Source organism: Brienomyrus brachyistius, chromosome 19 (assembly GCF_023856365.1).
Source record: "Brienomyrus brachyistius isolate T26 chromosome 19, BBRACH_0.4, whole genome shotgun sequence".
NCBI lineage: Eukaryota > Metazoa > Chordata > Actinopteri > Osteoglossiformes > Mormyridae > Brienomyrus > Brienomyrus brachyistius.
In genome coordinates, this window is record NC_064551.1 from 18801438 (window position 1) to 18825946 (window position 24509).

At 45.7% G+C, this 24509-nt stretch overlaps 2 protein-coding genes across 18 annotated transcripts in view; one reads left to right on the forward strand and one right to left on the reverse strand.

Annotated features, from left to right (window-relative positions):
• Positions 1–133: 133 nt before the first annotated feature.
• pgm3 (phosphoglucomutase 3) lies at positions 134–6604 on the reverse strand. Of its 9 annotated transcripts, none has more exons than XR_007383845.1 (14): positions 6518–6604; positions 5897–6105; positions 5511–5695; positions 5297–5364; positions 5067–5200; positions 4442–4637; positions 3292–3449; positions 3095–3178; positions 2332–2430; positions 1865–1984; positions 1599–1721; positions 1243–1520; positions 899–1138; positions 555–730 (listed from the first exon to the last, which is right to left on the reverse strand). XR_007383845.1 is itself a non-coding variant. In XM_048985743.1 (13 exons), the coding sequence occupies exons 2-13, from the start codon at positions 6101–6103 to the stop codon at positions 426–428; spliced, it is 1638 nt and encodes a 545-aa protein (XP_048841700.1). In that variant the 5' UTR covers positions 6104–6105; positions 6518–6604; the 3' UTR covers positions 134–425. The 9 variants fall into 9 exon arrangements, 2 of the variants coding, with proteins under 2 accessions (XP_048841700.1, XP_048841701.1); XR_007383844.1 differs by having other exon boundaries at positions 555–772; XR_007383843.1 differs by having other exon boundaries at positions 555–814.
• Positions 6605–7207: 603 nt separating this feature from the next.
• The window catches only part of LOC125714780 (clathrin coat assembly protein AP180-like), a 30095-nt gene continuing 12793 nt past the window's right edge, over positions 7208–24509 (forward strand). For 3 of the 9 annotated variants that reach the window (XM_048985733.1, XM_048985736.1, XM_048985734.1), the window contains exons 1-12: positions 7209–8149; positions 15002–15144; positions 15999–16074; positions 16710–16812; positions 17418–17511; positions 17637–17748; positions 18656–18762; positions 18848–18889; positions 22153–22214; positions 22963–22975; positions 23173–23258; positions 23394–23488. In XM_048985733.1, coding sequence (XP_048841690.1) covers positions 8020–8149; positions 15002–15144; positions 15999–16074; positions 16710–16812; positions 17418–17511; positions 17637–17748; positions 18656–18762; positions 18848–18889; positions 22153–22214; positions 22963–22975; positions 23173–23258; positions 23394–23488 — 1063 coding nt within the window. In that variant the 5' untranslated portion in view covers positions 7209–8019. Of the gene's footprint in view, positions 8150–15001; positions 15145–15998; positions 16075–16709; positions 16813–17417; positions 17512–17636; positions 17749–18655; positions 18763–18847; positions 18890–22152; positions 22215–22733; positions 22759–22962; positions 22976–23172; positions 23259–23393; positions 23489–24509 lie in introns of those variants that run through there. The other 6 variants (XM_048985737.1, XM_048985738.1, XM_048985740.1 and 3 more) reach the window with 4 other exon arrangements.

Sequence of the window (24509 nt, forward strand, 5' to 3'; positions counted from 1 at the left end):
AGGACAAAAAATGGCAACGCTACTAACCTGGGTACCTACCTATTTTTGGTATGGTAAATGCAAGTCTTTCCGACAATTATCACCACGACAAACAGTGGTGTCTGTTTGATAAACACACACACACACTCTCACATTTAGGCATTAATGTTTTCTGAGCGGTAAACTTTTATTTTCTACTGAAATACAAAATTTGCAGCCTTCTCAATAAATGATTTTGGTGATTATCTTTTTCCTTATATAAAAAATTCCAGAGGAAAAGATTTTTTAGGCATGTGACATCAGGCAGTTCGTAGAGATGGTCACCTTAATGTAATTCCACAGTACAGGATGAAGGTACTGCTAGATTACAGTATGAAGACGGCTGGCCCAGAGCTACACCTGCCTGCCTGCGCGTGACTGTCCGTGTTTTAGTGTGACAGACAGCACTAACACAGAGGCTGTGGCTCCTCTCCGACCCCCCCAGCCAGACGGTAAACAGCCATGCAAACTCCATGGGCAAGTGAATCCGTGTTTTCCTGAAACAGAAACAGAGCATACATGTCACTAAACACAATGTAATCACACACACACACACACACACACACACACACAATGTAATCATGGTCCACACACACACCCACATACGTCATTAATCAATCTGCACAGACAGATGCTGTCGCTGCCTTTCCTTGTGCACCTGCATGCTCACCTATGTGTCTGTAGCTCTTTACCTGTGCACCTGCATGCTCACCTATGTGTCTGTAGCTCTTTACCTGTGCACCTGCATGCTCACCTATGTGTCTGTAGCTCTTTACCTGTGCACCTGCATGCTCACCTATGTGTCTGTAGCTCTTTACCTGTGCACCTGCATGCTCACCTATGTGTCTGTAGCTCTTTACCTGTGTATCTGCATGCTCACCTATGTGTCTGTAGCTCTTTACCTGTGTATCTGCATGCTCACCTATGTGTCTGTAGCTCTTTACCTGTGTATCTGCAAGCTCACCCGTCCATTTGTTGCTGTGTCCTCACCAGTGCGTCTGTAGCTGTGTCCTTACATGTGCGTCTGTAGCTGTGTCCTTACATGTGCGTCTGTAGCTGTGTCCTTACCTGTGTGTCTGTAGCTGTGTCCTTACCTGTGTGTCTGTAGCTGTGTCCTTACCTGTGCGTCTGTAGCTGTGTCCTTACCAGTGCGTCTGTAGCTGTGTCCTTACCAGTGCGTCTGTAGCTGTGTCCTTACATGTACGTCTGTAGCTGTGTCCTTACCTGCGCGTCTGTAGCTGTGTCCTTACCTGTGTGTCTGTAGCTGTGTCCTTACCTGCGCGTCTGTAGCTGTGTCCTTACTTGCGTGTCTGCAGCTGTGTCCTTACCTGTGTGTCTGCTTCAGCATACACTCGAATTGTATCCTCGGTGCCAGAAGGACGGACGAATGCTCGAGACAGGGGGTACTGCTTCACCAGTGCGTCCACAGCGTCCTGCAAGCCGGCCGGACTGAGCGCCCTCCTCTCGGCATCTGTAGTCGTGATCACGCTTTTGTCTGCCACCTGATGGACACAGCGTCATGCTGCAGCGGCTCACGTCCTCACACGGCATCTCGCACAGGGGAAGAGCATGCGGCACACCTTCACTTTACGCTGTCTGTTGGGCAGGTCCACGTACATGGCGTCCCACTGCTGCAGGGACAGGCCCTGCACCGCCAGCACAGCCTCCACAAGCAGCATGTCGGAGATGGCGTCGCCCACCGCCTGCGGAGAACGATGAGTGGACGGTGATGCATGGTGACGCATGGTTATGCATGGTGATGCATGGTTATGCATGGTGATGCATGATGACGCATGGTGATGCATGGACTATTTCTACCCTGACGACACACTGCAGACCACATCACCTGGTTGGTGACGTTGACCGTGTTCTCCAGTATTTGAGCGGCACTCTTCTTCTCATCGCTGGTGCTGGAGTCCATGGCTAGTTGCTGGATCTTCACTACTGCAGACTCACTGAAAAGAACCTGGGAGAGAATCGCCGAACAAGTCCCAGTGGAGAACATTACGTTACGCTTTTTCATCGCATTTGATTACTTTATAAGATGATTTTATCGAGAAAGCATGGTCAGACAGTCCTTGGACTAACTGGGGTTAAGGGTCTTGCTCAAGGGGCTAATTGTGAAAGCACTCCGCCAATCCTGGGATTTCCTGGGTACAAAATCCCAGCCTCCTGGGCCACACAGAGAACCAGATTAAACCCCTAAACAGTGGGTTGTTATCATTAGGAAATTTTTACTAAGCATCCTGTTGTAGGATTTAGATGTACTGAGAACAGGTATCAATTTGCCCAAGGCATTCCGCTGCTACTTACCGTACCATGACCGTTGGCCTCAAAGTACACACCAATGTCAAATTCCTGGGCAGCATGATGCAGGTGCTTTACGCCTGTCTCTACGCAGCGTACCGTTACCTGAGGTGAGAGGCCAGAGGTCAGAGTCCAAGAATCCAAATAGCAGCAAGTCTAAACACTGCACATGGTAAGCGACCAGCAGATTAAGATAACAGAATTACTATTTCATAATGTGATGCAGGTGCTATGGTAAAAAAAACTGAAAACCAATACTAACTGCAACAACTGATTGAAATCAATGGATGAACAGGTATTACATGTAGTGGTAGAACCTACAGTGACACTGACTGGTATCTGACAGGTATAACCTTCAATAACACTGACATGTATCTGGCAAGTATAACCTACAGCGACACTGACAGGTATAATCCACACTGACAGGTATCTGACAGGTATAATCCACACTGACAGGTATCTGACAGGTATAATCCACACTGACAGGTATCTGACAGGTATAATCCACACTGACAGGTATCTGACAGGTATAATCCACACTGACAGGTATCTGACAGATAGAACCTACAGTGACATTGACAGGTATAATCCACACTGACAGGTATCTGACAGGTATAATCCACACTGACAGGTATCTGACAGGTATAATCCACACTGACAGGTATCTGACAGGTATAATCCACACTGACAGGTATCTGACAGGTATAATCCACACTGACAGGTATCTGACAGGTATAATCCACACTGACAGGTATCTGACCGGTATTACCTTCATGTTGTTCTCCAAGTAGCGCGTGGAGCTCCCATTAGCATATGCTGTCTGCACTACACCGATCTGCAAGTCCAGACCAGCCTGGGAACAAAAACACACAGTTAAAAAAAAAAAAAAAAAACGGGTTAACCAGCCCAAGCCCTTAACCTCCAAGCAATATGCTGCAATTATGGTTGAGCTTGGTTCAGGCTCACCTGTGTGACCAGCTTTTTCAGAAAGGTGCTGATAAGTGTAGCGATCTTGTCACCATCCAGCAAGTGAAAACGGCCCTCAGAGTCACTGTAGTAGTAAACAATCCGATCTGCATCACCATCAAAGGAACAGCAGCGCTGACCCACGAGCATCTCAACTCCTGAGAGGGAGGGACAGAGAGACAGACAGAGTGAGAGACAGAGTGAGAGACAGACAGGCAGACAGAGGCAGAGAGAGAGGCAGAGGCAGAGAGAGAGACAGAGAGGGAGAGAGAGAGACAGAGTGGCAGAGAGAGAGAGACAGAGAGGCAGAGACAGAGAGGCAGAGAGAGGCAGAGAGAGACAGAGAGGCAGAGACAGAGAGGCAGAGAGAGAGAGAGAGAGGCAGAGAGAGAGGCAGAGGCAGAGAGGCAGAGAGAGAGAGAGAGGCAGAGAGAGAGGCAGAGGCAGAGAGAGAGACAGAGAGGCAGAGACAGAGAGGCAGAGAGAGAGAGAGAGAGAGGCAGAGAGAGAGGCAGAGTGGCAGAGAGAGAGACAGAGTGGCAGAGAGAGAGAGACAGAGAGAGGCAGAGAGAGACAGAGAGGCAGAGACAGAGAGGCAGAGAGAGAGAGAGAGAGGCAGAGAGAGAGGCAGAGGCAGAGAGAGAGACAGAGAGGCAGAGAGAGAGAGAGAGAGAGGCAGAGAGAGAGGCAGAGAGAGAGGCAGAGGCAGAGAGAGAGACAGAGAGGCAGAGAGAGAGAGACAGAGGCAGAGAGAGAGGCAGAGAGAGAGGCAGAGAGAGAGGCAGAGAGAGAGACAGAGAGGCAGAGAGAGAGAGAGAGAGAGGCAGAGAGAGAGGCAGAGGCAGAGAGAGAGACAGAGAGGCAGAGAGAGAGAGACAGAGGCAGAGAGAGAGGCAGAGAGAGAGGCAGAGAGAGAGGCAGAGTGCATTTTTTATCCATGCATCCATGTGTCTGGCCTCATGTCTTATTCTTCCCTTAAGCAATGGAATGCCCTCAATGTTTTCATTCATTAAAACTGAGCCTGGCTCATCCATGGATTAAAATGACACATAGTCTGGGAGTGTGTGCAATTATGTACGCATAAACTCAATCATCAACTGTCAAAGTTCTTTCCAATCAGCAGGAAGCCATCCGCTGAAGGTAGCCTCACCCAGAGGAGGGCCCTGCTGGACTTTGACATAGTCAGCACCACACTGGAAGTTCAGTTTGCCCCCAGTGCCCTTGTTGAACAGCGAGATCTGCAGCTCCTTCTGCAGAAAGGGCTCCATATCCCTCAGCTTCAGGGCACCAACACCATTGGCTCCATCCACAAGAAGATGCTTCTGGTCGTCAGTGCGGTTTGGGGCCTGTAAGAAGGCAAGGTGCAGTCAAACCTGGTCCAGATATACTCAGTCCACTTATACCTATTGTAGTTATACCTAGTGCATTTATACCTAGTGCATTTATACCATGCCACATAATAAAAGTTAAAATCCAACAGACTACACAAACTTCAAATGCAGAGCATATTATATTCTCATGTAACAAATGATATTTGCAGATCCCCAGGGGGAAATGAATACAAATGCTATTCTAGGCTGCAGCAAAAGTGACATAGCTGATTATTAATTCTTTCTAATTTCTCTTTCGGATCCCGCTTGGGCATCCCCTATCCTCAGCCCCCTCCCAGATGAACAAATCCACCCCTTCAGATCCTGTAAGTTCTCATCTGAAAGAAGCCGTCATTCGTGTGAGGTGGGTGGAGTGCAAACGTGGGCCAGGCTGGCTGCTCTCACATGCTTGACGAGCTGGACGAAAGCCTGCGACAGTTTCTGGTAGTAGCCCTCAGTGGTGGGGTTGCCATAGCGACTCTGCGTATTCTCACAGCGAACCATGAAGTGCAGCTGGGGGGTCGTCAGCACACCATAGTCTTAAGAGAGAAGACAGAGTGTGAAGGAGTGGAAAGTTCTGGGGAAGAAAAGCTGGCTGTGAGCAGAACGCAGAGGCGTGTGGTGTTTGAACAGACCATGTGCGTGACCGGCGAAGGAGAGGATGCCATCCAGCACTGCCTGGCTTAAACTCTCACTGCTGGGCCTGACGGGGAAGACAAACAGGCACGATCTGCGACTGAAACATCCTGAAAGCAACAGGGCTGAAGGCTGGGAACATACCAAGAGCCCATCACACTGCAATCCCAACAACACGGTAAAGCACTGAGCCGAGCCCTCCACTCACAGTACCTGGTGTCTCTGCCAATAAAGACAGCAGCCCCCTGATTGATGTCGATAGCCTCCCTCTTCATGATGTCTCCAAGCACTGTGAGGAGGGCCTCCTGTTCAGCATTAGCTACCTGCATGGCATACTCCTCCCAGGTTGGGGTCACCATCTCACCCATGGGATCCACGAGCTTGATGCCGTTGTCTTCCTGCAGGAGAGAAGAGCTGAAGTTAACACCCAGGGAAGACTGTGTTACTGGAGACTGTCACCACTGAGACAGCAATGGGAACATGTTTGGGGGGTGGGGGGAACATAGGAAAGCTCAAGGCTTATAAAGTGGCCCTTTAAAATTACTTTTTAAATTAAGGAGCACCCAGCAGACGTCTTGAAAGCAGAAAAAAATAGATACCTCAGGGTTGTGAGACGCCGTAACCATCACACCAATGGTGGCTTTAGTCTTCTTGGACCTTAAAACTGCTAGCAAGCCCATCCGAAACATGACGTGATCCAGCTGCTCGGCGACAGTCCGAAACCCGGAAGTGCCATAGTTCAGCAGCAGCCCGGCAGGCTTTGGGTGAAGCGCGGATTTTTTGGAGACCTCCTCAAATAGAGCCATTCCTGAGGAAAATGGAAGAAACAAGGCATGGCTGCAAGCCTGTCCTAAAGGCAGCAGTGTTTGTAGAATGTATTGTATAAATTCTTAAGTTCACTTTGCTAACTTTCGATGGATCAGTTCATATCGTAGATTTGGTCAGGCTGTCTGTAGGACACGCAGCACGATCTGTCACTGAAAACAGACACATGCATCCCTAAAACCTTCAAAAACGGCGTTCACTAAAAATCGTTGCCATGCTTAAATCTGACAGTGTTTCATTCATTCATTCATTCCAAACCCATTTCAACAGACGGATGATTTAAACAATCACAGTAACACGGCCTTAAGCTGGTTTAACTACGTAAAAGAGGATATTATGTTGGTTTTGACGCACGCATATAACCGAATAAAGTTTGAAGAGTGCGTGTTACATACCACAGACCGGTTTATGAAGTGATCAAAAACTCAGAAACAGACTGCACCTCGACGTGGCAGCAGTTCCGGGTTTGCTTCCATCACCGTATTTCTTATAAAATGAGCGCATTGAAATGAGCCTGAGGAGACGCTGGCCAGCATCGCGACGCAGACCGTAGCAACCGTAATGCCACATGTCACCCGTCCGAAAAAAAAGAGAAGTTTAATCTTTTTCAATATGATAATAAATATACAAGTGCGTAATCCCTATTGTTGTGTCCTGCTTGGAAAATTTCAGAAATATGACAAACATCCGTGTAATAAAAACATTATTGTCTATGGATTTGTAGATCATATTAAAATACGCATCCACAAAGGACAAAATTGCACGTAGAGACACATTCAGTCATGGAGATTAATTTAATTAATTATATTTGAATTCTCAGATGTTGGTATCGTTATTAAAACACTGTATGTAAAATGATATTTTTTTACTCAGTTTTTATATATTTTGAATTTATTTGTTTGTGTATTACATTAGCAGAATAACACTGTAATTCACTCTCAGTGCTTAGCATTCAGCGACAACAGCAGTCACTAGTAACCAAGACTGTCACCTAATTTAAAGGGATATAAATCCACACGACGGCAAGACAATTAAAGGTCCAGTGACCTCCAAGTGTCCTGTGTGCATTTCTTTATGGAGATGTGCCCACATTATGGCCACATTAAAGAAGGTCATTGAAATGTCCGTGTGACAGAAGCGTGACAGTGTCCTTTGAGCAGCCGCCGATGGGGACTGGGGACGTGAGCGACCTGTCACCTGACCGCCCTAAAGGTGCCGAGGGAGGGGGAGTGAATAAGGGAAACGCATGCAGAGAAACGCAGCCGCCTTCTGTCTATTCAGCAACACCGGCCTCTCCGTACAGGAGGGGAAAGCGCCTGTCATCGCCAGGGAAAATATTCAGCCTTTGAAATAAGATTCATCTCACGCCGCCTTTTTGGACCGCAGTCATAAATATACGCTCTTAACATCCTGGGCTGCATACATCGGATAAATATCTTGTTTTTTTCCCAGATATCACAATACAGATGGGAGATGAATGAATATGGGTTTTTTTTAAATGACAGACTTTGCTGCAGCAAAACGTCTGACATCAGAAGGCGCGTCAATTTACATCTTCCGTTTATTTGTTAAAAGAGAATTATTATTTTAATAATTTATTGTTTTTTTTAACCAAGCCTGAGCGGTTACATAAGAGGGCACACGCTGAGCCCGGCGCCGGGGTGATCGACATAAGAAGAGCGCAGCCTCCCTGATCCCAGCCCATGCAGAGGCTCTGCGCAACCGGCCACAACCGAGCATATAGCGGCTCCAGCGCAGCCCGTCGCCGCTTCTAAGGTCGTACCCTTGGATTATTTTGGGAGGACAGTTTGGATATAACACTTTGCGCTGCTTCACATTATTATTTTTTTAAATTTCGGTGAGATTTATTTCTTGAGGTTGGCTTTACCGAAGAAAGATGTCGGGGCAGACGCTGACCGACCGCATCGCCGCAGCGCAGTACAGCCTGACCGGATCGGAGGTGGCCCGGGCTGTCTGCAAGGCCACCACGCATGAAGTGATGGGACCCAAGAAGAAGCACCTGGAATGTAAGTGATGCCCATTTAGAGGGCAAATAGGGCTAGATGCCTTGGTATCGAAAAAGCAGCAAGCGAGAAGCTCAGGTGACAGGTCACATCTGGACACGGACATTTGCTTTTCCTGCTTATACGGTGGAAGTTTAGGAAAAGCATTCAGAGCAATATGGACATGGGAAGAAGGCAGGACTCTGCTCACGTCTCAAATCTCACAACAGTAGTAGGTTATTCCCAGTCGCAAAATATATGACTGAAAATGGGTGGAGAGTCAGCAGTAAGATGCTTTAATGTGGGTCAGCATTGAACTGTTGTATGGTGGAACAGTGGTTAACTGGACTGTAAGATGAGTCAGTTCTAAGCTGTTAGGCATTGTTTGTCAGTGGTGAGCTGCACTGTAAGGTGGGCCAGTACTGAGCTGTGCTGTGTGGTTGGTCAGTAATGAGCTTTGCTATATGGTGAGTCAGTATTGAGCTGTATGGTAAGGTTGGTAAGTGGTGAACTGTGCTGTTACATGAATCGAAATTAATTGCATTTCATGATTGGTCTGTAGTGATCTGTACTTTTAGGTGGGCCAGTGGTGAACTCTATGCCAGTGGTTCTCAACCTTTTTTGCACTGCAACCCAATCTTTACCATGCTAGCTCAGTCGCGACCCTATATCAAGGATATGATCAAGCACACAGTGCAATTTGCAGTTTACGCCCATCAATGCCTATCGCCAAAAACTGATTGGATGTGCCAATGGATTTTTAATTAAGCGTCTGTGGTTTCGATTTGTGGATTGGTTGAGTTTTCACTAGTTTTGCGCTAGGCATTTGCAGACCCAAGACCCATTTATATAGGTTAATTCTAGGACTGAGGCTGGGAAATCTGATCAGGTCGTAACCCATGTGTTGAAAATCGCGGTTCTGTGGTATGTTTAGTCAGTAGCGAATTGTACTTTAAGATGGGCTAGTGATGAGTGGTTCTCTAAGGTTGGCCAGTGTGAACTCTACAGTGTGGTTGGCCAGTGGTGAGCTGTACTGTGATCTGGGTCAGTGGTGAACTGTATTGCATGACTGGTTAGTAGTGATCTGTGCTTTTAGATAGGTCAGTGGTGAACTGGATGGTATGAATGGTCAGTGGTGAGTTATACTGTAAGATGGGTTAATGATGATTGGTTCTGTAAGGTTTCCCAGTGGTGTACGATCTGGTTGGTCAGTGGTGGACTATGCTGTGATCTGGTTTAGTGGGAAACTGAACATAGTCAGTGGTGAACTGTACTGTAAAGGTGGTCATTGGGGAGCTGTACTGTCAGGTGGGGCAGTGGTACATTGTGTTGTACCGATGGTCAGTGGTGACCTGTACTGACAGCTGGGTCAGTGGTGAATTGTATGATATAATTGGCCAGTGGTGAGCTGTACTGTATGGTGGATCAGTGATGAATTCTATGGTATGATTAATCAGTCGTGAGCTCTACTGTATGGTGGGTCAGTTTTGAACACTATGGTATGGTTATTCATTGGTGAATGATGGGTGGATATTGTTCTGAGACAAAATGATAACAGAAATGGGAGGGGGGGTGTACACACACAGAGCTAATCAACAGAACCATGAGGAATGTTATGGGTAGATTAGACCATTGTATCTGTCAGTCTGTGCTCACATTATTTACCGTATCTAAATATTCCTTCAGGCTTTCGCTAGTTCAGTAAACACTTTTACTGGATCACATGACCGTACACATCTCTGATAATACAAATTAGTGTCATTTAGCTGTAATAAGTGAGCAGAAACGTACAGCGGATTAAGGAGCCACCAGCGATTCCAGCCACCCTTCCCCTGCTAGCATTCCCCTTCTCAGGTTCACCCCACATCAATAATGAATTTCTCAGCCAAAACATCCTCTGCATAATTTACAGGGTCAAAGGTGGTGTTGCTGCTGCAAGAATAGGCTGGACAGAGGCTGGAGCCTGTCCTGACTTAGGGGAGTCGGTCTGGCCTGGGTTCAGCTGAGGCGGCTCAGAATGTCAGTCAGTATGTTTGATAACTTCATTGAACCACAGCTGAGGGATTCTGAGGTGTTGGAGAGCTTTGTGGTTTCCCCAGTATGCTGGGAATGAGGATAATAACACTGCTGTTTTAATCATTTCTGGGGGGGGGGGTTCTTTCTGATAAAGCTGTACTATTGCACTTGAAATATTTAGGCTGTTTTTCTCATGTTGTGTCTCATTCATGCACAGATGGTGTCACTATCACGAATGTGGCAGCCTCGCAGTGACACGAGTGCCGTCTTTCGTCAGGCACCGGTCACGGTCATAAAAGCTTAGCCTGTTTTTCCGTTCACCTGCATCTGGACGGCTCCAGTACTAATCCACGGCAGGCGCTGCTGTGTGCGCTGAGACGGACTCCATTCTCCCGGCACCGGCGTGTCCTTGACGGGTTTCTGCCGCTGCCTTATGGTTGGATGGGTTTACACAGTGTTGAGAGTGTTTTTCATGCGGGAGCTTGGTTGTGTTTTAATGTCATTTTAAAGCAGAGTGTTTCGTCCCAGTTTAGGGTCAGACCCAACAAACATCAGCGTGAGACCACTACTCTGACTTAGTAATTTACTAGTCGTGGCAACAGCTGTGGTTCAGTGGGTTAGGATGCAGTGTGTGTGATCTGGAGGTTGTTGGTTTGAATCACACAAAGGCCCTTAACCACAAATGGCTGACCCTGCTTCTTCAATTGTACATCACTTGAGATAAAAGCATCTGGTAAATAAATGAGATGTAAAGTGTAATGTTTGGCTTTCATGCAGCGGTTTTGTGAAGGTGGACTGCCGGGTGTGACCGTGCTGTGCCAAGCTGTATTTGAGTAGCTGCAGTAAATCGGTCATTCAGGCTTAGTGTGGCTTGTCCTCATATATGGTGTGGATGTGTTTACAGTGTAACTCGGCCCCACAGTGTGTGTGGTTACAGTGAGACTCAGCGCCGCCTCGTGTGGTCAGAACGGAGCCGCGCGGAAGCGGATCAGTGCTGCTGTAGCTCGGTGTTTAAACTGCATGACGTGCTGCCGTGATGCATGCATGCACGCCTGTGATGCAGCCTTGTCACAGCACTCCAGGGTTGCATCCACGCAGATGGTGCTCTTTGTGTTCCCACTATGCCCAGGCATCTCGACAGATTCCCAGTGGAAGCCGGCTTCTCTGTGGCTGCTATCGGATCTCCTTGGGTGACACGTATATGTGGGCAGGTTTGTTATTTCTGGGGTGCCACTGAAAATCATTGCTTTGCCTCCGCCAGAAGTTTCAAAAACGAAGTAAATAGTCGGGGAATAAAGTCAGAGAATCGTAGCTAGTTAGTTCGCTATCACAACATGCTGCTTCAGCATCTTCTAAATAAAAAATGTGTTTATTTAATATTTAGTGTAGCGATTGTATGCCACTACACACAAATATGTGTCTTGAATGGTGGTAAGCATCGGCGTTCGTGCATAGTGTCGAGGGGGTCCTCTGTGCCTTCTCCCTCTCCATCTGGCGTTTTGTGGCCCCAGCTTAGCGTGTTCATACTGTGGTCACTCTGGGGGTCCTTCGTGTGACAACATGACACTACAGACTTAGTAGTACATAGGCAGAGCGCCACTGTTGGGGGCAGAGTACTGTGTCAGTGTGCTTAATGGACGGTTGTGCGCTGCAGAAACAAAAAATGGTTCAATCCAGACAAAAATAGCTTACGATGCATGGTTTCGGCCTCTTCGCTAGTACTTACCATAATGATATGACACATAATTGTTTACTTGTTGAGTTACTGTGATTGTTAGACCTCGAAACAGCGACTTTCTGCGCAAACACCCAAATGTTTGTCATTTGGGAATCAGGCAGCTGATAATTCCAGCATGAAGTGCACTGGGCTTCTGGGCTGGTCTGTGTTGGAAAGGACTTTCTGGTGAACTGAGCTGGGTTCTGATCCCAGGTCATCTGGACCAATAACATTTTGTGAGGCTCATACAATATCTTTCACTACAGGGAGATGTTCAGTTTTGGTGGTGTGTTCAGAAGTAAAAGCAGAGGGGTTTTTGAAGGCGGAGCCCCTCAACACTGCCATTTCTGAAGTTGAGCAGCCCACAGTGCCCGTGGTGGGCATCAGAGCTGCATCGTGGCTCGGCTAACCTGATCTGGTCTGGGCTCGTCTACATAGTGCCCCCCGCGTATCCTGCTGAGAAACACACCTCTCCCTCTTGGGATTACGCTCTTTATTTAGAAGATGCTGATCCTGATTAGCAATTGAGCCCTGGTGAGCGACCATTAGCACTTAAATTAGGGATTAGAGGAGCAAGTGCATCCTGGGAAATGGGGGAGAGATGGGAAGGGAAGGATAAAAAAAATGAGTAAATGAGGGAAGAAGGTACCATTGAGAATGTTCTGTTTAAAATGCACGAGTGGTATTTCCACAGAAACGTCTCTTTTTGCTTCTTAGCTGAGTTCTCTGCTTGTAAAATAACAATGTAAAAAATTTAGCTTAATTTAATGCAATTATTATACATTGCCTTGGGTGGCATGGTGCTGCAGTGGTTAGCACTGTCGCTTCACATCTCTAGGATCTGGGTTTGAGTCTCTACCATCCCTCCATGTGTGTGGAGTTTGAATGTTGGTGTGGAGTTTTAATGTTGTCCCAGTTCCATTGTGGGGTTTCCTCTGGGTTCTCTGGTTTCCTCCCATGGTCCAAAAACATGCTGAGGTGAATTGGAGCTACCAAATTGGCCGTAGGTGTGTATGGTTTGTCAGTGTTCATTACAGTGGGCAGGCCCCCCCGTCCTAGGTCGTTCCCTGCCTTGTGCCCCTAGCCTGCAGGATAGCCTCTTGGTCCCCCCCCAGGACCCTGAATAGGACAAGCAGTTACAGGAAATGTATGGATGAATAGACTTAGTCACGATTATGCAATTGTTAAAAAGCATGAATTAAAATTTTCCTTCTCAGTCACTCGGCAATACTGCAGGAGCACGGCAGCGCATAGAGGAAGAGAAGCCGAGTAAAGAGTGAGAACGCGGTTTGTGTGGGAGCACAAGCAGTGGCTGTGAGCTGATTTTTTTTAAACATATACGAGATAATGTTGAAATAAAACCATCTTTAAGATTGCCAGGCTTGCTAAACGTTGTTTCCTGTGACACAGTAAAAATGTTTTAGTGCAGTTCATCGATCCTTTCAGCCCAGCAGACTATTGCGGTCTTTGCGATGTGACAATTGCATGTGCATGAAATGCAATGTCATTATTAACGTCACACATCGTGCACGTCTGTTATTGAGAGTGGGGCAGTGACACTGGGCAGTGCTGTAACCACATATTGTTGCTTTGTGTGTGGAGAGCTTGCATTTGTGTGTGTGCCTGGGCTTTCAGCGGATCCTTTGGCTTCCTTTCACTGCCCAAAAACATGCAACAAAAAAGTGAATTGAAGTGCTTAAATTGGTCGAATGTGTGACGGGGTGTGCATAGTGCAACGTATATATTATATTATATTACATCATATTATTTTGTAATATATTATATTATGGATGATTGCTTGGTGATTTGTCTAATTAATCAGTAGATTTCTCGATTATTCATATAATTGATAATGGCAGTCCTAATTATGAATGATTATTGATAAATTAACATATAATTTAGTCAATTTTGGAGTAATCATCTGCGGTGCCTGCAGGTATGAAGTCCTATTGAGATTTAGTGCAATTCACTAGGAGCCTAAGAGAGGCTGGAAATCAAGCCCACCCATGTATTGAAGAGCTTATGCTAAATGTCCTGTGTCCCGAGACCCTTAAATACAAACTGTCACATTTGTCAAAAGTGGAATAAACAGCAACACAGGCGACATTAATCTGACTCGCGTAAATCCAGAGTTACGCAAAAGAAACCGAGATGCATAGAGTTTGCGGAAGTGCTTACGGCTGTAAGTAAATTTACACTTTGTTTTTTCATTTATTTAATATGTGTTCTTTGGTATTTATTATTAGTACATTTTTGACTTGGTGTTTTTTTGTTGTGAGGTGTCTTAAACGGCTTGGGAAGGTAAATCCGACATACATAAAATTTGACTTGCGTAAAGGTTTGTGGATCAGATTACTTACGTCACTCAAGAACTGCGTGTACCGCAGTCTATACTGTGCGGTATAGTGTCATTCGAAGAATTAAAATACAAATACTTAAATATTTTATCATATAAATATTTTCAATTCCTAAAGTACTTTCAGTACTGAAATATTTTAAGTTCATTTTATAATTGGATGCAAAGGTAACTGTAGATGAATGTTTTTTGGCATACTCGCGAGGTTTCCATGTGTGGTGCCACCCTGTGTCTGTCTCCTCCTGTCCTCCTGCGAGTCTTTCTTACTTTCTGCTGCTCCAGCGCTTGGAAGCTCTCGGTGGCCTTTCTAATGCGTGACCCGAATGGGCAGATTAACTGGACACTGCTGGTTGTGTTCCTTATGCCGTGGGTGGTGCTGTTTGAGAGCAGTGTCTGGGGCCGTTTCAGAGACGGTTCAGTTCCCCAAGCCGTCAGGTCGCTGAGCAACTGGTGACCTGCCCCTGTTCCCCATTGCATTGTATTGCACATTGTTAATATTCCACTTCATAAATATTTATCTTGCTGTATTGTGGCCTACTTGCTTCCTTATCCCAATTGCACATATTTATAACTGTTACTTATTTTCATATTGTTTTGTCTTGTGTTGCACTATTGTCTGTCCAATCCCCCCCCCCCCCCCCCCCCCCCGCCCCGTCACCTACCTTGCAACCATGGCATAAGAATTTCACTGTGTTCCTCAGAACACGTGACAATAAAACTTGAAACTGCTAATGGCCCTAAAATGGGCCCATATTCACACTGACGGTGTTAATGCTGCCCCATCCAGATCTGATCCATGCCACCAACGAGACAAACGTCAACATCCCCCAGATGGCAGAGACACTGTTCGAGCGGGCCTGCAACGCCAGCTGGGTGGTGGTGTTCAAGGCCCTAGTTACGACGCATCACATAATGCTGAACGGCAATGAGGTGGGTAGGATCCGGGAGCTGACTGGATCGCTAGCGCATGAAGGGCTACTGAAACTGTTTGAAATGCACAACCATCAGTATTGGCTGGTGGTCTCTAAAAATCACGGCATCGATATTGGTCCATTGTGTCAATCTTGGTCGATGTTACTGGCTGATTTCTAGAGTTTAATCAATATGTAAAAGACATAATTACTAAAATAATGGAGATAATTGCATTGGACGATCAGCTATAGTAGGGGATGTAGGATTCTTTTGGCTCATTCCCCATTTAGCATAACCTGCTACAGTCTGCCAATTCGATGCTGCTTTGTTGGTGTTTCGCTACCTTGATAATATGATGAGATTTTTACACAAATTCACAACAAGATCTTAAGAAGTAATGTCATGGATTACAGAGCTATGAAGCTCAGAGGTTAGCTGGTTATTGGTTAAACAATATTACGCAAAAATTGATCAGTTATCAAGAGACATTTCCATATTGGTTCACCACTATCTACTGTCATGGTGCCTCAACAATCAATTAAATGATACCATTTTATGAAGCCGCTAGTTAAAACAGACTTGGGTTTTAAAATATGAGGACCATCCTGGTATAAAGATCAACCAGCAGCGAAGATCAAGAGTTGCCGGAATAAGTGGTGTTAGACGCACTGTATAAAGGTCGTAGGGTCACACAGGAAACCCCGTCCCTGAATGTGCGACCAGGTTTCTCTGTTTCAACTAAGGGATTTTACTTTGCTTACTTTTGAGTAGAAAGTCTGTTTTTACCCACTAACTTGTGCTCTTTGACTTGTTTTTTGGTTCCATCTTCCAAAATTAAGACTTGTTTTTGTCGGCTTTTACTTTCTCCACAGAGGTTCATCCAGTACCTGGCATCAAGAGGGGCTCTCTTCAACGTCAGTAATTTTGTTGATAAAACAGGCGCTCAGGGTAAGAGTACCTGAAAAAGAGTAACTTCAGAGTATCTGGAGGATCTGAGGCAACACACCCTAAGAGGCAGAACCGAGAAATGTTATATTTTAAAATCTGTGATCTATTTTAAATCCAGTGGACACAACACCACACAATAACAGCAACAGGCCAGGGATGCAGTAATCTGCTTATGCAAACAGCAGCTGATTTTTTTGACTGAAAAACGAATAAGTTCATTATAAACTTTCACCTTACGTAAAAAACGACATAAAAAATATTTAAAATACACAGAGTTTACAAAAGTGCTAAAGCAAAAAGGTGATAAATGGCTATAAGTAAATTTAAGTTTTATCTTCTCATTGAATTAATACGTCTTCCTCTATTTTTGGCTCATGTGCTTTCTGCTGTAAGGTGTCCCCCGTGTGGGAAGTTAAAACCATAAAATGTAACTTATGTAAGAGTTCGTGGAAAGGATCACTTATGTTATTAGCAAGCTGACTGTAGTTTATATCTGCTAATTTCTTGTTTTCCATTTTGTTTATATATGTGTGTGTGTGTGTGTGTGTGTGTGTGTGTGTGTGTGTGTGTGGTTTAATATCAGTAGTCTCCTGTTAGTCTGTGATGATCACTCTGATTACTCTGCACCCCCCCAGGTTATGATATGTCCACGTTCATCAGACGCTACGGCAGATACCTGAATGAGAAGGCCTTTGCATATCGTCAGATGGCCTTCGACTTTTCCAGAGTGAAAAAGGGGTGAGACAACGGCTCCCTTGCTACGGCTACAGCACTCGATTCACAAGCGACATCAGTAGCTATGACAGGAGTGGTCTATGCTAAGCTTGGGGCGATTATAGGATTTTTTTAAGGTGTGCGGGGGTGGGGGGCATAAGCAGGCCCTATTTCATTTAATGCCAACGTTATTATTAGCCAGTAATATATTTTGAATCGGTGGGTGACAGGGGAGGGGGGATGCCCTGGGGGCCAATCAGCTTTCAGCTGGGGTCACTGTCCCTGTGACCCTGCCCCTGCATATGCCCCTGGTGCCGAGGTTTTATCGAACGGCCAAAGAGAGTTTGAGCAGGAGGGTGGTAACATACAGTGTTACCGTGGTGATTCATCTCTCTGTCTTACTGCACCTGCTTCGTTAGTTCTGACCCGACCAGCTTGATCAGAAAAGAAGCTGTATGGCTGGCTGCTTGTTTCACTGCTTATTTACATGCACGTTTCACGGTATGATCAAGTGCATTTGTGGCCCGTTTGATAACAAAACGTACAACGATAAATTCATGCCATGAGCACACACACACTACGTACATCCTGCCTCTTATGCTTCATTTTGCTTCTTGTGTTTATCTCAGTACGGACGGCGTGATGAGGACACTGGCTACTGACAAGCTCTTGAAAGGGATGCCGATCCTGCAGGGCCAGATCGATATTCTACTGGAGTTTGACGTGAGTTGAGCCAGCCGATGTGCATCTGCCAGAAGTTGCTGTACATCCACGACACATTTACAATACGGTGATACCTGCCTCATGATTCTTCTCTCACTCCTGCCTCTGGCTTCCTCCTCCTGCAGGTTCACCCTAAAGAGCTGTCTAATGGGGTCATCAAAGCAGCCTTTCTCCTCCTCTTCAAGGACCTGGTTAAGTTATTTGCTTGCTACAATGATGGAATCATTAATTTATTGGGTAAGTGTTTTATGTTGGCTCAGTGCTGTAAGGCAGTAATCCTGCTTAATACGTGTAATGTTATTGCTAATGTGTGTATTCATATTCACTCAGATGTTGTCATGTCGGTACATGTGTTTAAGTATGCCTGTTGGTGCCTCTGCTGCTGTTATGTGTATGAGTATGAGTATGCCTATTGGTGTAACGCTGTATATATAAGTATGTCTAATTGGTGAATTTGTGCTGCTATGATGAAATGCCTTGCGATTACACCACAAACTAATTTCCCAATGGGGACAAATAAAGTCTATCTAAAAAAATTAAAAATAAATATATCCATATTTTAACGCCTTATTCAGTATCGGATTTTGGGGGGGAAGCTGGACCCTATGTTAGATAGCACAGGGCACAAGTCAGCAGTACACCCTGGACAGGATGCTAGACCATGTCGCACTCATGATCACATGATCACACACCCTGGACAGGATGCTAGACCATGTCGCACTCATGATCACATGATCACACACCCTGGACAGGATGCTAGACCATGTCGCACTCATGATCACATGATCACACACCCTGGACAGGATGCTAGACCATGTCACACTCATGATCATATGATCACACACCCTGGACAGGATGCTAGACCATGTCGCACTCATGATCACATGATCACACACCCTGGACAGGACGCTAGACCATGTCGCACTCATGATCACATGATCACACACCCTGGACCTTTCTTTGGGTTGCTGGAGGAAACCAAAGTACCCTGAGAAAATGAACACAAAATGGGGAACTCCACATATATTGGGGAGGACCAGAACTCAAACTACACCCCCTGGAGGTATGAGGCAGCCATGCCGCCCACTGGGCCTCCCTGCCATGTCCGCATATTCATGTATCTATTTAATTTGTATTTGTGCAGAGAAATATTTTAAAATGAAGAAGGCAGAATGCAAGGACGGACTGGAAATATACAAGAGGTTCTTAACCCGAATGACCCGGATCTCAGAGTTCTTCAAGCTGGCTGAGGTAAAGAGCCCAGTCTCGCGTTGCATCAGATCCACGTTGTATGTTCTCATGTTGAGAATGTCCCTTTCTGTTCTTCCTTACACAGCAAGTTGGGGTCGACCAAAACGACGTTCCTGACCTCAGTTATGTAAGTCCCCCATAATCACAGGCTCCTATTTCAATCATTTTATTTTCTTTACAACATAACATGATACACAAGCCAAGCTCTGCTGAAAGTCTTCTTCCGCTAATGTCAGCATTCATTGGTGACTAGCGTGCATGAATTATGGATCATTATATTACAGATTATAGCGTCATAGTTACCTCCTTGTCTTCCTACTTAGTAGCACAAAAGTTAAACATGGTTTCTCCTCTTCCATTTTTTACTATCCAGTATCAGTATCCACTCTGGCGATCTGTCTTTAGCACAGATATGCACTCTAGCTAACCATCTTGATTACTTTTGTCACTGACAGGTACTCTAGCCAATAACATCTGTCACTCTGGTGACTGACAGGCACTTTGAGCAATCATCGCTACCACTCTGTAAACTGATACACATTCTGGCCAATCATCTCTATTACTTTTGTCACTGACACGCACTGTGGCCAATAAATTCTGTCACTCTGTTGACCGACAGGCGCTATGGCCAATCATTTCTACCCTTCTATAAATTGACACACTCTGGTAAACGATCTCTATTACTTCTGTCAATGACAGGCACTCTGGCCAATAACATCTGTCACTGCACTCTGGCCAGTCATCTCTAGCATTCTATAAACTGATATATACCCTGCCAAACAATCTGTATTACTTTTGTCACTGACAGGCACTCTGGCTAATAACGTTTTTGTGACTGACAGGCCTTCTGACCAATCATCTCTACCATTCTACAAACTGATACACATGCTGGTCAACCACGTCTCTCACTTGTATGACATTTTGCCTCTGCTTTGTAACCTTCTAGAGGTGCAGCTTGATCTTGGAGGCTGGCAGTGTGAGTAGTGACCAGTGCATTTGGCTTTAGAGATCACAAAGCGGTCATATACGTACACTGCACCTACACACTGCCTGAGGATTCACTGGAAAGAGATCAAGTGTGTGCCCGATGCTCTCCTGTTCTGCCTGTCTGTTATGTGTATGATGTGTGTACAGAGCTGTCCATACATACTGTGGAAGGACTAGACTGGGGGATCATTGGGGACCACCTGTGGATGGCCATTTGTCCCTGTCTTGGCAGATTGAACAGTCTCAGATTAAAGGATTATTTCAAGATTATTTCAGAGAGATCCAGTGATGGATGAATGGGAATGTGGAGAGAGGTGACTCTAGTTGAATTCCCAGGTATGATCTCTGAGAGATCCAGTGATGGATGAATGGGAATGTGGAGAGAGGTGACTCTAATTGAATGCCCAGGTATGATCTCTGAGAGATATAGTGACGGATGAACGTAGGCGTATTGGGGAGTGTTGTTTTGTAGTGGTTTGATTTTGTTCTTTGTTTATTCTTCGTTTTTGAGATTATAACTGCATTTTAGAAGTGTGAGAAGTGTATTCCGATATTTAGAAAGGGTGATTTTACCATTTGGATTCCTGGTTTTATGTACAGGTTTGCTGCACTGTTTAAACAAGAGATAAAAAGCGGGATCTTAAAACAAAATGAATAACAGAGAGAATGATGAATGATTTATGTCACAACTTCAGGTGACGGAAGATCAGGGACAAGTTTCACTTCTTGGTCAGTTTAATTCTCCAAGGATATCAGTTTAGCTCTCGCCCACATCTATCATTTTAACGCTCTATTTAATTGGCGTTTCAGGCGCAGTAGCCTGATTGGTGTTCCCCAATTACAGCGTAGTATGTTTCTTTTGGCCTGTTACAGCGGAAACACTGAAAGCCAGGTTGTTCCAGTAGAACCTCTTGGTTCAGGTCGCTTACAGACAGGTTTCCTGGTCACGCCCTGGTGCATTACTCTTCATGAGCGTACCTCCCCGCAGTGCCTGCACCCTGGTGTGGTGGTGGACCTGCATGACTCTGACGATGAGGACTGTCCCTTTAAGCTGCGTGGACAGGAAGAGCCGGTAACCTCCACCCCAGAAATGCCCTGCTGGGGAATGTGAAGTGTGGTTTTACCCCTCTCTTGTATCTCTGCTTTTCTAAATGAACTTGACGCAATTCCATTATAAGAAGCCAAGTCTGGGACGGTGCTTTCAATCCTGCGCGTGATGTCCCCACTGGGTTTGATGTCTTGTATGGTATCTCCTGTGGATGTGGTGTCTCCTTTAGATGTGGTATCGCCTATAAATGTGGTGTCTCCTCTTGGTATGGTTTCTACTCTGAGTGTGGTGTTTCCTCTGTCTGTGGTATCTCCTGTGAATGTGGTGTCTCCTTTAGGTTTGGTGCCTCCTCTGGGTGTAGTCTGTCCTATGGTTGCAGTGTGTCGTCTAAGTGTGGTCTCTCTCATGGATATAGTGTTACCTCTGGGTGCGGTGTCTCCTCTGGCTGTGGTGTCTCCTCTGGCTGTGGTGTCTCCTCTGAGGATGGTCTCTCTTATGGATGTGGTGTCTCCCCTGAGGATGGTCTCTCTTATGGATGTGGTGTCTCCTCTGGCTGTGGTGTCTCCTCTGGCTGTGGTGTCTCCCCTGAGGATGGTCTCTCTTATGGATGTGGTGTCTCCCCTGAGGATGGTCTCTCTTATGGATGTGGTGTCTCCTCTGGCTGTGGTGTCTCCTCTGGGTGTGGTGTCTCCCCTGAGGATGGTCTCTCTTATGGATGTGGTGTCTGCACTGGATGTGGTGCCCCTTAAGTATATGGTGTCGCCACAGGTTTGGTCTCTTCTATGGATGTGGTATCTCTTTTGGGTGTGGTGTCTCCTATGGTTGTGACGTCTACTTTGGGTGTAGTTTCTCCTATGGATGAGGTCTTGCCTATGGATGTGGTGCCTCCTCTCCAAGATTTCTAATGTGGACCTGTTGGTTTTGCCTTTCTTGCATAACAAATGCAACTTTTTGTGAGTTTGACATGACTAATTAAAGCTGGACTAATGCAGCCTTTGAACCCTTTCCACCTTGGTACTTTGAGCTTCTTGCTCTGCTGTGTTCTGCATGGGTTAGCATGCTGCAGTGCATTCTGGGCTTTGTGGGGCTGGATGTCCATTGGCACGAGCTTGCGCTATTCATTCACTGTTACAGTGCAATGGGCTGAGTTTGTGAAAAAAAAGGTCTTTTTTGGAATTATTCTATATTGCGTTCTGCCCAGTTCCATTCAATTTTCCTTTTTACTCCTATATATACTATACCTGGGTATCCCGCCCTCTGACCCCTGTGACTGACATTATCACTGTCCCTTATTTTGAGCTGTTCTGCTCACCTTAAGCCTTGTGTGTTTTGGCTCCCACATTTACCACCCACAGGCTCCCAGCAGCGTCCTGGAGTCCTTAGAGGCACATCTGAATGCGCTGGAGGCAAAGAAAGGGTAGGTGCAGCTGTTGGTTCCTGTAGGTGGCAGTGTAGCTCTGTTTACGGATCTGAAGGTTAGCTGCAGCTGTTACTTCCTGTACGTGGCAGTGTTGGGTATTTCAAATCCAGACCAAGATTTTGTTTCTACCAACCAGATGAGTCCTCTGTGACTGTGACTCTTTATGCTCAGCTGGTTGGTAGAAACAAAATATTGGTCTGAATTTGTAGCTTCTGGACCTGAAATACCCAGCACTGAGTGTAACACTGATTAAAGGTGGATATTGTAGTTGAAGTTGGTGCTTTCTTAAAGGGATACAACATCTTATATCCATGTTTTCATTGGCTAAATCAACTTTTTTGCTTAAATTTGAAATAGTAATACCGTAAAGATATAATAACAGGCATCTCACACTCATTGCAGTGACTCTGTGCTAATCTTCCTGTTACTTCCTTAATAATAACACACTAGACAGGCTCTTTCTACACATACTTATCTGAGCTTTCCCCTTTATTTTTGTCTGCATGGACTTTGCAGTGATGGGTGAGTGTTCACTGGGCTGGGGATTTTGCAGTATTCAGAGTGTTATCACACATCCCTCATTCTCAGAGCGCACTGTTATTCTCAGAAGCAATATCACCTGGTAGTGAGATGTGTGGAAGCATTGATTTCTCAAACACCATAATGAGGAGCTGTTTCTAATTGCTGATGACCCATTTATTATTGTATTACCATGATTACAAGTTTTTTTCTATTTCTCTTTTAGATCACCTACCAAGGTGAGTATAATATATTACCTCTTTCTTTTGTCTCAGTGCCTCATTATATTGTTGTTTTGCGGGCTTACATTACATATTTATGACAGGAGAGGAGTTTGTTCATTGTTGTATCACATTAGGAATTGATGACACCATGAGTTAATGTCTCCTGCACTGTTTCACGCCATTTGCCTGCTTTAACCTTGTTCGTCTTCCAGGATTCCCCTACCAACAATGGACATCCAGCCTCAGCTGCCGACAGCGCCGCTGCTGACGATACAGCCACCAGCCAACCTGCTGCAAGGTGAGTCTCCTACCATCGCTTCCTTTAAATGGCCCTAGTAGGTGACGTCTCTCTGTTTGTGTTGGGATAGTGGTGGAGGTTTAGGGTCATGTCCTTTGTGGAGGGTAAGGTCACTGCAGCTTTCTCCCTCTGTAGTTCCAATGACCTGCTAGGTCTGGACCTGCTCGCTGAGCCCTCCCAGCCACCAGAGGCAGCTCCGGCATCTGCAACAGCTGCATCATCCTGGGGAGGTAACCTGCCAGTGCTCCTGTACAATGGCTGTATCCCCCCTTTATCATTTTACCTTCACTACTCGTCCGCCTGGCTTTGTACATTTATCTGGGTGCCCTGTTAGCCATAGCAGGTAAGCCCATTTGTCAAATCGAGGAAGCCTCATTAGGTACAACGAGTAAGGCCCCTTAGTAATTGCGAGGAAGCACCATTAGCCATAGCAAGTAAGCCCAGTTAGCCAGACAAGGAAGCCCTGTTAGACATAGCAAGTAAGCCCCATTTGTCAAAGCGAGGACGCCCCAGTAGCTATAGCAAGTAAGCCCCATCAGCTATAACAAGGAAGTCCTGTTAGCCATAGCAAGGAAGCCCCATTGGACATAGCGAGGAAGCCCGATTAACCAAAGTGAGTAAGGTCCATTTGCCATAATGAGGAAGCCCTGTTAACCGTAGTGGATAAGCCATAATGAGGAAGCCTCCTTAGCCCGAATAACCATGTGAGGACCTGCTCACGTGTCTGTGGGTGTGCAGGGTTGGTAACTCTCCCACATCTGGCGTGATGCGCTTTCAGACTCTCACACTCAGGCAAGAAGTCTTATGGTATATCTATATTATTCCATTATAAACCTAAAATTAGCTAACATGAAAAGTTTTGGGGCCATTTGCAAGCCCTACAGACTATTTACAAGGAAATAAAATTCGTAAATATATGTAAATATGTGTTCAGACGTGTTTCAAATTGGAAATCTCACTCTAGCCAGCTGAGCAAAGTTGGCAGCCCTGGCAATGTGTGGTTGGTAGATCTGTGCCAGTAGCCAGAACATTATGGGTTCAAATCCTGTGCTAGCAATGTAATCATATCACTATTGAGCCCTTGAGCATCTCACTTATCCTCTAGGCTGACTATACTCTCTGAGCCCACAAAACTTTTCTCAATTGCATCTGTTATACATGTAAATGTGACCTTATGCCTTGTCTGTGGTTCTGATCCATTCTCCCCCTGCTTATTATCTCTCCCCTCTGCCTCATTCCCTGCACTGCTGC

Coding starts and splice junctions, on each gene's coding strand:
- pgm3 (XM_048985743.1), bottom strand. CDS start 6,103: ATGGCTCTATTTGAGGAGGTCTCCAAAAAATCCGCGCTTCACCCAAAG. Junction 3,179..3,291: donor TGAAAAAGCTGGTCACACAG/GTGAGCCTGAAC, acceptor TTTTGTTCCCAG/GCTGGTCTGGACTTGCAGAT. Junction 1,985..2,331: donor AGGCCAACGGTCATGGTACG/GTAAGTAGCAGC, acceptor ATTCTCTCCCAG/GTTCTTTTCAGTGAGTCTGC.